This window comes from Macrotis lagotis, chromosome X, assembly GCF_037893015.1.
Source record: "Macrotis lagotis isolate mMagLag1 chromosome X, bilby.v1.9.chrom.fasta, whole genome shotgun sequence".
Classification (NCBI taxonomy): domain Eukaryota; kingdom Metazoa; phylum Chordata; class Mammalia; order Peramelemorphia; family Peramelidae; genus Macrotis; species Macrotis lagotis.
The window spans coordinates 637,013,364-637,029,736 of record NC_133666.1 but is presented as its reverse complement, the minus strand read 5'-3'; the positions used below and the strand labels follow the sequence as shown (position 1 = coordinate 637,029,736).

The following is a 16,373-nucleotide window of genomic DNA, read 5'->3' as shown; positions in this document are numbered from 1 at the left end:
TCAGTATTCTTTATCACTATTTCAAGCTGCCTCTGCAGCTTCCTTTCAGTGATCAGTACTCATCCTTTATCTTAATGAATTTGTTTCTCAGAGCTTTTCATTCCCTTTAATGAATTCTCATTTTGTTAACTGAGTTCCTCATTCCCTGACTGAGCCTACACCTTGTACGTAGCTGATGGTCATTGCCACAACTTGCTCCATTTTCTTTTGAGCTCTAGCTATTGGCATCCCTGATTTCTGCCCTAGGATACCCAGATCCCCATAACCAATGGAATCCACAGAGTGTAAGTTGGGTCGTGGACTTAAAAGTGGGTCTGGTATGCCATATGCTAGGTCTGCCTATGCCAGTAGCTGAGATAATTATGGATTTGGGCTCAGAGTCTCTTGTAGGACCTGGGGAGCTGGTACTAAAGTCCAAAAAAATGAGTGGTGTCTGAGTTGACCTGAATCAACTTAGCAGAAGACAGACAATGAGAGAAGCAGAGAGATGCTGCCTCCAAGACCACTTGTAACCTAGAGAAGAGGAGAGAAGGCCTAGGGAGAGTGTACCCATGATGTTCCCCCTTGGGTCTGTCCTTACGCTGCAGGCAGTCAGCATTGAGTAAGTCCTGGCATTTCTCATGACACTTGACCCCACATTCGGTACATCTCATTCCCTGCCGAGCAATGCCCCACAGGAGCCCCTCGCACTCATAGCAGTAAGTAGGTGTGGTGGCTGTCCACACCTCGAAGTTGTGGGGGGTTGTGCAGGAGATGGGGTAGATTAAGGCTTGAAGCGTCTTCTTGTAAACATGATTTTTCTGGAGAGAGACAAAGACAGAGTCAGAGAGAAGGGCATCTGACAGCAGGGACCAACAAGGCATCCCTTTCATCTATCTCTCCCCTTATACTGGTAAACACAGAATCACACCCTCAAATCTGGGAAGGACCTTGGAGGTCATTGATTTCACCTGGGCTTAACCAGGAGTTCATGTACTGATGTTCCTTGGAGGGCTCATTCATCCTTAACTTGAAGACTTTGTCAGTAAATTCATTGTCCCCTTGAGCTGACCTATTTCACTTTTGGATGACTCTAATTGTTCAGTTCTTCTTCCTAGTGCCAGAAATATGCCTTTTGGCCTCTCATTACTTCTATTCTTGACCTCTGGGGCCAATAGCTAATCTCTCTGCTTTTTAAAATACTTGGACACCCGCTGGTTATCCTTGAAAAGAGAGATCATATCCCCTACCATTCTCCTTCCTTCTCCCCACCAATTCTTATTCCTTCAGCTTTGTCTCATAATGACATTGTCTCCTGTCCTTTCACCATCCTGCTTCCTTTCCACCACTTCCTCTAACTTCCAACAAGCACCTTGACCCTTCTTTCTCTGTGTCTGTTTTTTTATTCTCCTTTCAAAGCCCATCTGGCTTCCTACTTCCTCCAGGAAGCCCCCCCCATCTATCTGAGTTCACAAGGGTGCCCCCTCTAAATCCTCCATTTCTGAGGATCTGTTGGACTTATATTTCTTGTCTTTTCACTGGTCTGAGTCTTGCTTCCTACCTAGCCTTTGAAACTCCCTGAGGACACAGCAGAATACTGAGTTTGACTCAGTGAGGGACTTAGAAGAATCATGATGGTTGAGTTTCCCATTTACTCCATCCATCATGCTAGTATCTTTCTGTCTGATTATCTCCAGTTTATCCTGTATCTAAGCTTGTTTGTACATAGTTGTTTGCTTGTTGTCTCCCCCATTAGAATATAAGCTCCTAGGGGGCATCCTACTACCTATGTCTGCATACTGGGGGCCTAGGTGGGCAGGGGACCCTTCTTTGTATCCCTGGCACAATGTCTCAAACTTAGATTTTTTTTAACTGACTGTGGCATAGCTTTCCTATTCTTATTCTCCTAGAAGACTCAAAAAAGGTGGGCCACTTTTGAGAAACTGTGAGGTTTAAAAAAAGTCAAGGAGGCCAGACTCAAAAAAAAGGTGGACCACTTTGAGAAATCGTGAGGTTAAAAAAAAAAAGGTCAAGGAGGCCAGTCCCCAAGAGTCTCCATTTGCCTACAGCCTTCACTTTCTATGCCTACAAAAAGACCCTAGTCCTGGGAAGGAGACAAGATAGATACTAGTCAGGGGAGATGTCAGGAAAGATTGTTGAATAGGCAGACTCGTAGGCATTAAACTCAACACTGAACTCATGGAAAACTGGGCTCATTATTCACCCCCTCAAATCCTTTCTAACTTTCCTTTCAAGAGGACCCCCTCGCCAGTCACCCATGCTTGTACTGATATCCTTTATGTCTAACTCTCACTTACCTCTGTCCCACTCCTGTGTCTAATCAGTTGCTAAGTCTTACCATCTCAATCTTTTTTTTTTATTTTTAATTTTTTTTAGGTTTTTGCAAGGCAAATGGGGTAAAGTGGCTTGCCCAAGGCCACACAGCTAGGTAATTATTAAGTGTCTGAGACCGGATTTGAACCCAGGTACTCCTGACTCCAAGGCCGGTGCTTTATCCACTGCGCCACCTAGCCACCCCACCATCTCAATCTTAACGTCTTTCCTATACACCCCTTTCTTTCCTTTGATGCCACAAGGTTCAAGGGTACAAGCCTTCATCACTTCACACCTGGACTTTTGCAACCTTCCTCTTTGACCAGAGTCTCTCCCTACTTCTGTGCAACCTCCCCTCAACTATCAAAGATGTTTTCCTAAAGCATAGGTCTGATCCACCCTCCCCCATCTCCAACTCTTATTCAGTACTGCAGTGGCTCCTATTACCTCTAGGACCAAAAATAATTTTTTCTTTGACCAATAAATCTCTTTATAACCTAGCCCTTTCATATAAGTTAGGGACACTGGCCTCTTTAGTGTTCCCAGCACAAATCTCTTGACTCCAGGAATTCTTTCAGCTTTTCATCTCAGTCTTCAGACTTTCCTGACTTCAAGTTAAAATCTAGACCTTAGTAGGAGGCTTTTCCTAATACCCTTTAAGACTAGTGATTCCCCTCCTACATTATCTCCATTTTATTCCACATATATTCTTTTTGTACATAATTGTTTATGTGCTGCCTCCCCATTAATGACTTCCTTAAGAGCAGGAACTGGTTTTCCCCCCCACCTTTTTTTCAGCTCAAAGTAGACACTTATAATGTTTATTGATTTTATTATCCTATATTTTACTTTTCTCATCCTCAGGGACAGAGCATCTCTTGTCAAAATTCCAGATCCATAGGTTCTCACTGGAGGTCTCCTGCCCTCCACCATTCCACCACCCATGCATACTTACTAGCTCTTCATTGTTTAAGGTGCTAGAGGCCAGTGCAGAAGTGATCCCAGCCTTTCGGGACTGGACCAAGGACTAAAAAAGAAAAGTCAAAGGTGGAAAAAATCAAGTATAAATCAGAAACCTTACTCATGATGACTGTTAAGAAATCAGCTATGTATCAGAATCCCTATTCATGATGATTGTTGGCCATAGAATGAAGTCACCAGTCACAGAATCAGAACTATCAGTCTTCATTTGAAATCACTAGGCACACCTTGGTATCATGGACCATGGTGAAGGAACTAACTGCCTCCTGTATCTCCCCCATTTGTCAATTGTTAGCTGTGATAGGGACCCCCTAGCCACCTATAGGTAAGTCAGTTCTCCAGGAGAATAGTGGGGTACATGTTCTTTGGGATATTAAAGTGTCCTAGGGATAGTGGGCAGGATGTAGGAGAGGCAGGGAGAGCTGTTGAGATTGATGGGAAAGACACTATGGTGGTCACTTACCATAGCCTGAATGGCCAGGCAGCAAGAGAAAAGAAAATAAATAGCGTTAGCTTCAAAGAGCCTTTCCTCATATCCATCATTCTCTCTCTCTCTCTCTCTCTCTCTCTCTCTCTCTCTCTCTCTCACACACACACACACACACACACACACACACACACACACTCCCCACAACCCCTTCAGACATATCTGCCCAGGTCTGTGAAATCCCTACTCTCAAAGACTTTCTTGGAAATGCTATAGGAATAACATTTGGCTGACAGCTTAAGGATAAAGGAAGGGTCCAGTCACCAGCATCCTACCCATCCCTAGGCTACAATAGCAGGTTATGACTCCCACCAGTCATAAGCACTAAAATGATACTGGTAAAGGGTGAAGGGTATTAGTCCCAGGATGGGGAGGGTGCTCTGGGAAGCTAGTACCTATATCAAGAGGGCCAAGGAAAGGAGTGAGAACTTGCCAGGGTCAGATGGGAAGCTGCCTGATTCCACCCTTGTGTTCCTCCCAGCCCAGGAATAGCCTTGGCTGGTATGATGTGGTCTGAGGGAAGGGAAAAGGGATTCTTTCCAGACTTCAGTTTTCTCCTTTGTAAAATGAAGAGGAATTCTCAGGACCTTTCCAGGGGACCAATCCATGTTTTATAAGAAAAAAGAAGGAACTCTCCAATAAGAAATTTGACTATTGTTTCAATTTTTTTAATGTGGACATTTTCTGCTGTTCATTTTAGGGAATAAAACTGTAGCCAGCAATGGGATCACTGATGAAGATCTGAAATAAACCTTTAAGATCAGAAAATGCAAGCCCTACCTCTGAGGCCCATAGAGGTGACATAGTTTGCTCAAAATTGTATGGGTGGATAGTAATGCAGAAGAGATCTGGACCCTCTTTCCCCTATGCTATGCTATCTCTGGACTTTTATTCTGGAAAGTACAGGAAGCAACAAGGAAGAATCTTTAGACATGTTCCTGGGAGGGGTTGGGAAGGTTTAGAATAGTCAGAACAGGAAGCCTCAGCTTACCACGAGTGCACTACCATTGCTAAGATGTATATACACTGTGAGTTAATAATGGTTACTCCTCCCCTTCCCGAAGCCAGAAATTCCCCCAGGGTTTTCTGGGAATGTACTGGATGAGAAATGTGTACTAGATGGCCAAGTCATGGGGTTGGGTGCTGTGGCTATGGAACTGAAGAAGCATCTAGGGCAGGGGAGGCAGCAGGAAGAGCATACCAAGAGCCAGACTGGTAGTAAATGGAGACAGAAAGAGGGAGCTTCCTAGTAGACAGGGCCCATGGCCACTCCTAAATGTTGTTCCTTCCCCTGCTCCTCATTAGATTGGGAACTCTTTGTGAGCAGGGACTGATTTCACTCCTCTTCTGAGTATCTCCAAAACTTATCAGAGAACTTGTTTCACTCTTTTTTGTGGGTGTGTGAGAGCTATCACTTTAAGGTCTGTGTAGAGGTTTCATTTAAAGAGGTTTTGGGAAGAGCTCCAGGAGCTTCCTAAGCTTCACAGTAGGTGCCTCCTAAATCTTGTCTTGACTATACAAGGAAAAGAAATCCTTCATTAGTCAAGTTGGCAAGCATTTAGGAGGCACCTACTGTAGATTATGTGCTCAACCTAAACAAATCTAACCCCCCCCCACCAATCAAGCTTCAACCCTTCAAATGTTTGAAAGAAATGATCAGGCTCCCCTTCCTCTAGCCTTTTTCTCCCCCTTCCTCTTCTCCGATCTAAACATTTCCAGTTCCTTCAACTGATTTTCAGAGGATATGGATCTTGGAAGTCCTTTCCATTACCATCTAACATTTTTAAAAAATATATAATCTTCAGGTTATCCATGTTCTATGACCCTGATGGAAATCACAGGAAACATCTTTGAGCCTCAATTTCCTCAACATGTAACTAAAATGAGGATACTAATAGTTAGCATATATGTAGTACTCTAAAGTTAACAAAGCATCACAATAACACTGTGAGGCAGGCATTATTATATCTATTTTTATTATGTCTATTTTGCAGTTGAGGAAATTGAGACCCAATGAAGTTAAATGACTTTCATAAGTGTCTTTGTTTAGATACTATTCTTATTCTTATTTATGGGTGAGGAAGTAGCTAAAAAGAAGGACCAAGAAAAAAGGGACAGAGATCTGATACTATTAAGAGTTAAGTGTGATGTAGAATCAAACTCCAGGAAAAGAAAGTTCCAAGAGACCCTGGGACCAGCCCTGGAGACAGGTCAGGTCTAGGAGAGAAGGGAACGCTGCTTACTCACCAGGTCACTCACGAGGGGAATCGGTTTTCTTTTGCGGATGTCCGGCATGCTGTCTATGATGATGAGACCACCACCAGGTCTGGGAGAGAGATAACAAAGAATTCCCCTGGACATTGCTCATACTTCCTTACAACCCCACAGGGGCCAACTTCAAACCAAGGAATGATGGCACAATGCTCCTTCACTTCAGGGAACTCTAAGCATACAAATGTGCCCCCAGACCTGAACCCTTGATCTGACCTCCCAAAGAAGAAAACTCATTCCAGTGTCCAGGAAAGGGGGAGGGAGTGATTTGGGCTTGAAGGGGTTGTACTTAGCTACTCACCCGCCTTTGAACCAGAGTGAGTTAGACATGTCTCCTTCTCCTCGAGCCTGAAGGATAATCACAACTCAATGACATTCTATTCAAAGGGCAGATACCATCCCTTCCACCCCCCTTCTAACTCACAGATGGGTACCACTGGGGGGTTTCTCTGAACTTCCAGGATCCTGGCACTTCTCCCAGTCTGGGTCTTCTTAGGAGAGCAAAATTCCCATGGTCCCTGCCAGACCCTGGAGAGCTCAGCCTCCCACTTATAGCTCCATATCCTGGGATTTGAGAGGAACATCCCTGCTGCCCTGATCCCTCCTCTTTGGGGCTTCCTAGCCATCAGTCCAATCTCTCTAAGCTTTCATCTATCCAGTCTGACCTCAGTGTTTTAGTTTATTGAGATCAAGGGTCCCTGGGATGGGTCAGAAGGTTAATATTAATGTGTTAATGAGGGTTAATGAGTGGGGGAAGGGCTGTTCATTGGCAATGGTATAGGAGGGTCTAAACCAATCCCAGGTCTCTCCTAGTCCTGTGACTTTTGAGAAATAGAGTAGATTATAAATAGGAGAACTTCTGTTCCAACTTCTTACTCTCAATGTGATTTTGGACAAGTCATTCACTTGCCCATTCTAAATCACAGACAATAAACTGTAAAATGGAAATGATACTGGCCTACTTGAGGATATGTTATAGAAAAGATTAAAAATGATTGTTATATAAGAGGTTGTAATCAGAGCCAGTTTCCCCACCCACTCCCTGGATAAGAGTAGAGGGATCTTAGTGTCTCATGAATCTTGTCAAAATTGACAAAATTAATTTTGTCTCCCCTACAACCCTGAGTTGAAACCCAAACAACCTGCTCTGAAGCCTGGCAAGCTATGCCATGCATGAAAGAGATGCTGAGGTCATAATAAAAGGGCAGAGGAGGGAGACCAACTGCCTTCTTGATCCCTGCCCATCTCCTAAACTGTGCCTTCTTCCCCTCCTGCTACTCTAGTGTCCATCAGGGACCCTGAGGGTAGGTACACACCTACCTGTGCCAATGGTGCTCACAGGGCATGAGGGCAGTGATGGTGATGAGCAACTGAAAAGCATGAGAGGACCCAAAGGGCAGCCAAAGGCAAACAAAAAAAAATGATGGCAGATGAAGGTGAGGGAAGGTGACCAGAGCCAGGCAACAGCAGGACAGGAGATTCAATGGAAACCTTTGAGGGAGCAAGGGAGTAAATAAAGGCACATCCCAGACCCCTACCAGACTGAGCTTTGATTCGATGTAGCCCAACTTGAGATTCTCTGAACTACAGACCCTGCTCCTTCTTCCCCTCTGACTCCCATCTCAGAACTCAGTCCTGCCTACCCAATTTACTCAACTCCTATCCATAGTTCTTAACCCTGACAACTCTTGACTATCATCTAACAGATGACTTTCACCTTAATCCTGATCATGGCTATGACTTTCCACCTTAGATGCTACTCTGTCTTTAAATGTAATAGATTCTTTTTTTTTAAGGATTTTGCAAGGCAAATGGGGTTAAGTAGCTTGCCCAAGGCCACACAGATAGGCAATTATTAAGTGTCCGAGACCGGATTTGAACCAGGTACTCCTGACTCCAGGGCCGGTGCTTTATCTACTGCACCACCTAGCCACCCCTTAAATGTAATACATTTTACTCAAACTCGACCCTGATCATGAATTCTATCCTAATTCCATATCTAACCCTGATCCTAATCCAAATTCTAACTCTTACTTCAGTGCTAACCCCAATGTTGTTATTGTTCAGCCATTTTAGTCGTATTTGACTCTTCATGATCCCATCTGGGGTTTTCTTGGCAAAGATATATGGAATGTTTGCCATTTTCTTCTCTGACTCATTTTACAGAAGAGGAAACTAAGGCAAACAGGATCTCACATAACTAATAAGTGTCTGAGACTTGAATTCATAAAGATGAGCCTTCCTGACTCCAGACCTATTCAGTTGCCTGATAACCTCAATCCTTGTCTTACCCAAACAAATGCTGGGCATTAACCAAACTTAAACCTTAATCTTGAGTGTAACTTGAATTGCAAGGCCAATTTGACTCTTCATGATCCCATCTGGGGTTTTCTTGGCAAAGATATATGGAATGTTTGCCATTTTCTTCTCTGACTCATTTTACAGAAGAGGAAACTAAGGCAAACAGGGTCTCACATAACTAATAAGTGTCTGAGAGTTGAACTCATAAAGATGAGTCTTCCTGACTCCAGACCTATTCAGTTGCCTGATAACCTCAATCCTTGTCTTACCCAAACAAATGCTGGGCATTAACCAAACTTAAACCTTAATCTTGAGTGTAACTTGAATTGCAAGGCCAACTTTGACCTCATAACTTCAATCTTGACCCCAAAGCTGACCCTGATATTAATCCTAACTTTCACTCTTACCCCCCCAAATCTAAGCCCTGCAACCAACTGGGTTGGTTGGGGAAACTTCCTCAACCAATCTAGATCCTCTCCTGGTCTGTGACACTGTTGTTCTTGGTCTCTCTCTGCCTAGCTGGGGCAGTCCCTCTCAGGGTATACTCACCTCCTGGAGCTGCATTCGAACTTTGTTGAATACTCGCAGCCAGTTGGCCTTGGCTCTGGACATAGAGTCTTGCCCCTCTTCATCTTCCTGAGCCCTGTAATTGAGACCGGCCCCACCCCAGGGCCAGCATCCATTGTCTGGATCTCTAGGGTCTCCCAAACATCAATGTTTGTCTGAGGAGAGGCTTGGGGGTTCCCTGGTGAGATGGGGACCAGACCTCAAGCTCCCATCTGGAGAGAGACAGGCAATGAGTAGAGAACACAAGCCTCATGGGCTTCCCTGGATCTATGGTTAGATCACCCAGTACTGTGTAGCCTAGAGCCCAAGACTAGTCTATGAGACTACTAGTCTCTTGTTCCTCTTACCCTGCTCCCTACCATGTTTGCCCTTCATCATGCTTCCTTTACCTTTCTTCCAACTTTGCAGGTTCTGGCTCAGATGCCCGCTCGGCCCCAGGTACCTCCTCAGCTACTACTGGCTCTGGAGGCATCTTGGTCACTTCAGGGGCTTCCGCAGACACTGGAGAGGGTTTTTCCTCCCTTTCTGAGGATGTGGGTGGAGCTGGTGGATAGCTCTCCTCCTTGGAGTATTCTTCCTCATTCTCACTGTAGCCTTCTTGCCTCAGCTCTTCATCCTCCAGGTCTTCCTCCAAATCTTCTTCCAGGTCTTCCTCTTCCAAGTCCTCTTCTTCCTCCTCTTCCAAGTCCTCTTCCTCCTCCTCTCCATTCTGATCCCAATGTGGGGAGTCTTTGTGATAGCTCACTGAGCTGTGGCAGGAGTGGTAAGAATCTCGGTCCCTCTCTTCCTCTATCTCTGAGCCTTGCAAGCTCTGATCATCTGGATCAAAGTCCTCACTCAGCTGGGAGCTGCCCTGGCTTAGTTCCCCTGAGGAGGCATAGCGGCTGCTACCGGTTGGGCTATATGGGTGGCAGGGTTGGAAGTGGGGAAAGAGGAGATACAGATGGATGTCAAAAGTATAGTTATCTACAATTTAGAAGTGCCCATATCCTTCCCTTTCAGTCTTGATACTAGGTGGCCCCCTGTGGGATGGGTTATTCATTCTAAAGGTGGGTAAGTACTCATTTAACTAATTTAACCCAAATTCAGAATAGCTAGGAATACTAGCAGGTGGCAGAAAAGTGGCAGATCTAGGAGCCCAGAGTCCTTTATTAAGCTACTCAGCTCTGCTATTGGTCAATGATGGGGTCATAGAGTAAGGTTTCCTCTCTTTGAATCTGTATCCCAAGAAGAATAATCTCTACTCTTTATATCCTATACAGTTTTGGTGAAGAATGAATGAAAACTATATGAAAAGTGCCCTTTTCCACAGGGGAAATATAAAAGCCCAATACAAATAATGTAAGGTGATAGCTTTACTTCCTTCTCTCTCATCAGAGCAGAAATGTCTGGATGCCAACCTTACTGCTCAGGGAGTTCAAATCCAGGGCACAAGGAGCTGCTGGCATCTGTCCCTAGGTCTTTTTCTTCAATCAGATGACTAAGGACCCACTATTCTAAAATAAAAGAATACCATCTCTAAAATCTAACTTAGTATGTAGAAAATATTAAAATGTTAATTCCCTCTGGAGTCTAGGTGGGTATCATGCTAACTTTTGCCCACTCTCATCTAAAATATTGCCTCCAAATTTATTTCTTTGTTCCCCAGAATTCTTTTTGGACTCCCCCCAATCTCTCCTCCATCCCTGGAGGTCCACAGAGCAGTGGTCAATAGCTCACTACAGCATCTTAGATTAAGATCATGTCCAATATCTCTCTTCCTTCTACCCACTTTGAGTCCTCCATATCCTCCCTTCTTCCTCCCCTACCCTCACAGTGAACAAATCCAAACCAGACAGGTAGACAAACCAAAAGACAAGAAGAGGTCCCCAAAGGAACAGAGAAGCGCACCATGCAGACAAGGACAGAGGCATTGTGGGGGAGGCCGATACCACAAACATTAATACATTGGCTGGCTTAGAAAGTCCCCAAGAGCCATTTCTGACTCAGACATTCTGCCCCTGTGGTTCCCAAGGTTCTGGGCTGGAAGATGAAACACCTGAGGCCTGGTCCCAACTTTAGAAACCGAATGAAGGTTGGCTAAGATATTTCTAGTTTCTGAGCCCAGGTTTCCTCTCTCTGTAAAAGAGGATAATAACTTGCCCGCCCCTTCCTAGGGCCTTGTGTAACTCTGATGGAAGACAACATGGGAAATAGCCTCAATGTAGATTAGTACCATCATCATCATCATCATCATCATCATTATGGATAAATGAGAGAACATTACACTAGGAATGGAGTACTAACTTTCCTTTACTAACCAACCATAGTCACCACTATCCATTAGGTATGTGACTTTGTCCAAATCACTTGAATTCTCTGAGTCTGTTACCTCATCTGTAAAATGGGTTCAAAAAAGGAACATTTTTGATTATTGAAAATGGGTTCAATAATACCTCTTTTCCCGTTGTGGGAGTTACAATTCTATGAGACATTCTTTCCTGAAAAGAGAGGGGTTCCCCAAGAAGACAGGAGAGATGGCCTCCTTGGGAAGGGGCCAAAGGAGTAAGATCTCCTTAAAATGTCTTTCATTTTGCTGATATCTGGAGAATGATCCCTCCAACTCATCCAAGAGGGAGTTCTATGAACTAGGGGACTAGGGGTAATTGGCCAGCGGTATCGGCCTGCCCCAGCCCACAAGGACCAGACCACAGCACTTGACGGGGCAAGAGGCTCACAACAGGGAAAGGACCCACCTATCTGACAGGTCTAGAGATGACCTGTGCTCAAGGGAATAATGGCGGTGGGTTGACTGGCCCCGGCCAGCCTCCATGTCGCTGTGGCCCCGAGTGGTTGGATCGACGCTACTGAAGCGTCTGCCAGGTAGTAGGGAAAGGGGAGGAGGAACATGGTCAGCAGGTAGGGGAGGGGTAAATAGCTAAAGTTCCCCCTAGGGAGGGGAGGGCATGTGTCAATGGGTGGGGTTATCCTAGGATTAGTTCAGCTGGTGTCATATGGCTGGAGTGCTAAGTTCTGCCCTGTTGCCTACACTGGACTCATGACCCAAGACCAACCCAGTTTCAGAATCTCATACATTTGGGTTATTTGTCCAGGTTTCAGCATCATCTCTAGGCCAACCAAAAACAAACCCTTTCACTTGCCTGGTCCTGATGACACAATTCAATTTTGAAAATACAACCAGTGTTGGATTGAACACCAACTCTGTGCAAGGTACTATGCTCCTTGGAGGGGTGCTGCACTTTCCTTGTCTCACATTTGGGTGAGGCAACTCCCTCTTGCTAGAGTAGACAGTTGTCTTTAACTTAGGGGTTATTTTTCAATAATCTTTCTTTGTAATCCTATGTATGTTATTTAATGCATTTTAAGTCATAGTTCTGATAAATCCATAGGCTTCACCCAGTTGTCAAAGGAATTCATGATGGAAAAAAAAAAGGTTAGGACCCTCTGGACTAGAATATCCCAGATTAAAACTCTTAGACTTTCCCTTGTGCCTAGAAGCAGGGTCCATTTCCTCTTCAGACCCCCAGCTCCATCCATCTCCTTCTCCCCTTCCTTGCATCTTTCTCTTTCATTCAACAATATACAAAGAGGCAGAATACTGTCCTCCAAGTAAGACCTGGAGTTTACTTCCAAAACTAACTAGATGATGATCTTAAGGAAGTTTATTGCCCCTTGCTGAGTCTGAGTTTCCTCATCTATAAAAAAAGGAGACAATCTCTTTCCTTTCACTCCTGTCTCCCCTTCCTCATGCCACCTCAGGATCCTAGCTCTTCCCCTTGTTCCCTTCTCCTCCCCCTCCCAGGTACCTGACAGGAGGTGCTTCTGAGTAGTCTTCATAGCTCCTCATAGAGTCACTGTAGGAATCTCTGGAGTCTCGGGAGCCCAGTGGAGGAGGTCGGACTGAATACTGGTGAACAGAGGCGTTTGGTTGGGATGTGGTATAATAGGGTGGTGGGATGCTGTTACTGGTCTCGCTACGGTAATCACTGTCCCGGTCGTCCACAGCACTGTCTGGATCTTCATCTGGAAAAGACCCCCAAATAGGGAGGGAAGGATACAGAAAGGAAAAGGATGAAGGGCTGGGAGGTGGGATGGAGGGTCTATCCCAAGTCGACTATCCAACCTCCTCCCTCCAGGGACTAGGGATGATACAAAAATGCCTTTGATCCCAAAAAGTGATTGTGAATTTAGGGGTACTCCCATGAAGACCTAGGGTGTCCCCAATATCAACTTCCCCTCTGTCTCCACTAAATAAAGTTAAATATTTCATGTAAGTCAAAGGATGTTATCTTTAACTTGGGATACAGCATGAAGAGATGCTCAGCTGGACCATTGTGATGCTTAAGGAATGGAGCTGATAGGGTTTAAAATAAAACAAAGGGCAAAGAGAAAGGAATAAAAGAGAGGTGATAGAGAGCTCCATGATGGCAGATGGGAAGGGTAGAGATTTGGGTCACAGTCCATAAAAAATGGATCGCTTAAGCTGGAGAGAAGGGAGGAGATAGGACATGAGATATTAGGACACTATGTAGGAGGCAGGAACCTGCAGACCTATGGTCAATAGAAATATAACCAGGGCCTATGTAGGTCTAGAGAAGGAAGTAAGGAGGACAAATTTACAAGGCTCCAAGTGGGCCCAGAGTAGCATGGTACTCTTCCAGAACTAACTATCCCCAGTGGTATTGAGGGATCCATGCCTAAGAGGCTACAAGTGCCTTCTGGAGTGGATGGGCCCAATCTATGGTGCAATGTCAAGGTTGTCTCCTTAGTGCTGGGTTCACCTATCATCCTTTGGTGATACTCCTTCAGAGGTATAGCCCTTGGCTGGGATATTTTGCTGGAAGCAAGAGAAGATGTAGAGAATTGGGGGGGCGGTGCTTGAGGGAAAAGAGTAGGCAGAAGGCTATGGATATAGCAGAAGTTCAGGGCAAAGGACCACTAGAATAATGTCCATCTAGATGCCCATTTATCTGAAACTAAAAGTTTTCCTGATAACCACCCACACAGCCCTGCCACCATCTTTAGTTTCACATCTGAACCCTTTTCACAAAATAGTATGATGGTTGAGCTAGGAAAGAACTTAGGGATCATTTAGTCCAACTTTTTCATTTTAAAGATAGGGAAACTGAGACCTGGAAAGGAGAAGACTTATCCAGAGTTACACTCATCTCTCTCCCCAACAAGAGGAAGGGGAAGAGAAGAAGGGAGGAGGAGAAATTCAACAAGGGAGTAGGTAATAGGTAGGGGAAGAGATATGGGATTGGACATGGGGGCAGAGGGTAGGGAGAGAGACTTGGGGAAAGGTGAAGGTCCTAAAGATCTCTAAGGGGTTACTTGTGGATATCTAGTCCCATCCAGTCCCAAATTGTAAACCTCATTATCAGGCCGAAATCTTGCGGTGGCTTCAAGATTAGCCCCAAATTCCCATATTCTTCCTCTGCTCATCAGGTGATATAGGAACACCCCTCCTGCCATCACCTGGGTAGAGGATGGAGGATGAAGGTGGGGAGGGATAGGAGAAAGGCAGGGATGAGCTAGACTGACTGACCCCAGGTTTCCCAGGTAAAACTCCCCATATTTCTCTCCTGGGGAAGGGTAGGGGAAGGGAGGGGGAACATCATCAGGGGAGCCATATGCCCCCATTCCGCCCCCTCACACTGGACAAATCGCCGGCTGAGTACTTACTCTGTTGCTCCCCCCAGCCAAAATAACTCCAGTTGCCTACAAAGAAAAGGGGCAGAGAGAATAAAGATGGGCAGGACTTGTGGCAGTGGGCATGGAAGAGGGCACAAGACAGGTAGCAGGGAGGGGCTGAATTGTGAGCACCTTCTGGACACCTGCTCCCTTCCTCCCCCATTGTTCCCAGTCCACCTCCCTCTTTCCATCACTGCCCCCTCCCTGTCCCTCAATCCAAAACATTTTAGAACTTTACAGTTGAAAGCAAACTTGATAGTCATTTAATCCAGCTTCCCTCCCCAGCACTGGAAAAGAATGGGACCAAGTGGATCTGCTCAGAGGGAAGTAGGGATGAGGGGAAAATTGAGGAGTCGGGGGGCGAGGGAAGAGGTGAGGAAGGAATCAGAGAAAAGTTGGAGGCATAGTGAGCATCTTATTAAGTTGTGCCAAAGAAGTAGGTGGTACCCAAATCAAAAGCTAAATTAGGGGTATAGGGAACACTGCTCAGGACAAAAGCAACTTTAGAGGGGATGGTCAATGCTAGGTCCATAGCTAATCCTTAATATATGGGGTTTTTCATTCATTCATCCAGCTTCATGGGCAAATAACGCATATATGGGTGAGAAGTGGTGATTTTATACAGTGGATGAGGATTTCCGCTGATTTCATTGGTGGGGAATCCTTCTCCTGACCCCCTCCACCATATTCTGTTTTTTTTTTTTTTTTGGTGTGGGCCAAGGGCTATTGATGTGACTAATAATGATAATAGATCACGTTACTTAACTCTTTAAAATGTGCATACATTAATTCATTTGAGCCTCCCAATAACGAATGAGGTAGGTGCAGATGAAACTGAGTCTGGGAGTCCATATGACAAGCTTTGAACCCTGATCTTACTAACTTCAGGCCAGGCTGCCTCAGGGCTTACAATCTATCACTAAGGCTTTGGAACATGAATATCCATTAAGGATATAGGATTAGAGGTTCCCAGCTACCTCAGTTACCTCCTGGATAGATGCTCACAACAGCGCAAGTATTTTGTTTCTCATTGAAACAGGTCTCCTCCTTTTCTTGGGAGGGAAGGGAATAGAGCAAGGAGGCTAAATTTTGAAGGAGGAAGTGGCCAGTCTGTCTGTCTCCTTTGGATGGAGCATTCAAATGCTAAGAGTAAAACTTTATAGGTCCTAGGATCATAGAGTTTGAGCTGGAAGTGACCCTAGTGGCCATAGGGTCCAATTACCTCATTCTGCAGATGAAGAGACTAAGGCAGAGATGAAGTGACTTGTTCAAGATCACACAGCTAGTTAGGAGTCTCAAGTAGGATTTGAATTCAGAGCTTCCTGATACTAAGTCCAGCAAACTATCTACTGGGATACCTAGCTAGCAGTAGACAATTCACATAGGACTTTACATGCATTATTTCATTTGATCCACATGATTACCCTGTAAGGGATTATTATATAAGTCCATTCTAGTGATTGGGAAAAATGAGACCCAGGAAAGAAAGGGGATTCATTCAAAATCACACAGTTTTATTAATAGTTTAGCCTGGAATGGATTCCTGGTCTTTGCGACTCTGGTTCAGGATCCCTTTTCCTTGCACATCATATGGCATTGGTATCCAAAAAAGAACCTTAGAGGCCATTGAATATATGCACAAACAGGCAGACATCAAGTGACTTGCCCATTTCACACAGGTAATAAATGTCTGAGGTCGAGGGGGGGGGGTGTCATACTCAGTCTAGCTTGACGCCAAGTCTAGCCCTCTAGCTATGAT

General features: G+C 44.9%; 1 protein-coding gene across 1 annotated transcript in view; it reads right to left on the bottom strand.

Annotated features, from left to right (window-relative positions):
- The window catches only part of UNC13A (unc-13 homolog A), a 72,939-nt gene that overhangs the window by 41,280 nt on the left and 15,286 nt on the right, over window positions 1-16,373 (bottom strand). Inside the window, exons 7-14 of the mRNA XM_074202196.1 lie at window positions 14,606-14,641; window positions 12,727-12,943; window positions 9,310-9,819; window positions 8,903-9,047; window positions 6,354-6,400; window positions 6,029-6,107; window positions 3,269-3,340; window positions 581-800 (exon numbers count right to left, since the gene is read on the bottom strand). Of these exons, the coding sequence (XP_074058297.1) occupies window positions 581-800; window positions 3,269-3,340; window positions 6,029-6,107; window positions 6,354-6,400; window positions 8,903-9,047; window positions 9,310-9,819; window positions 12,727-12,943; window positions 14,606-14,641 (1,326 nt within the window). The remainder of the gene's footprint in view (window positions 1-580; window positions 801-3,268; window positions 3,341-6,028; window positions 6,108-6,353; window positions 6,401-8,902; window positions 9,048-9,309; window positions 9,820-12,726; window positions 12,944-14,605; window positions 14,642-16,373) is intronic.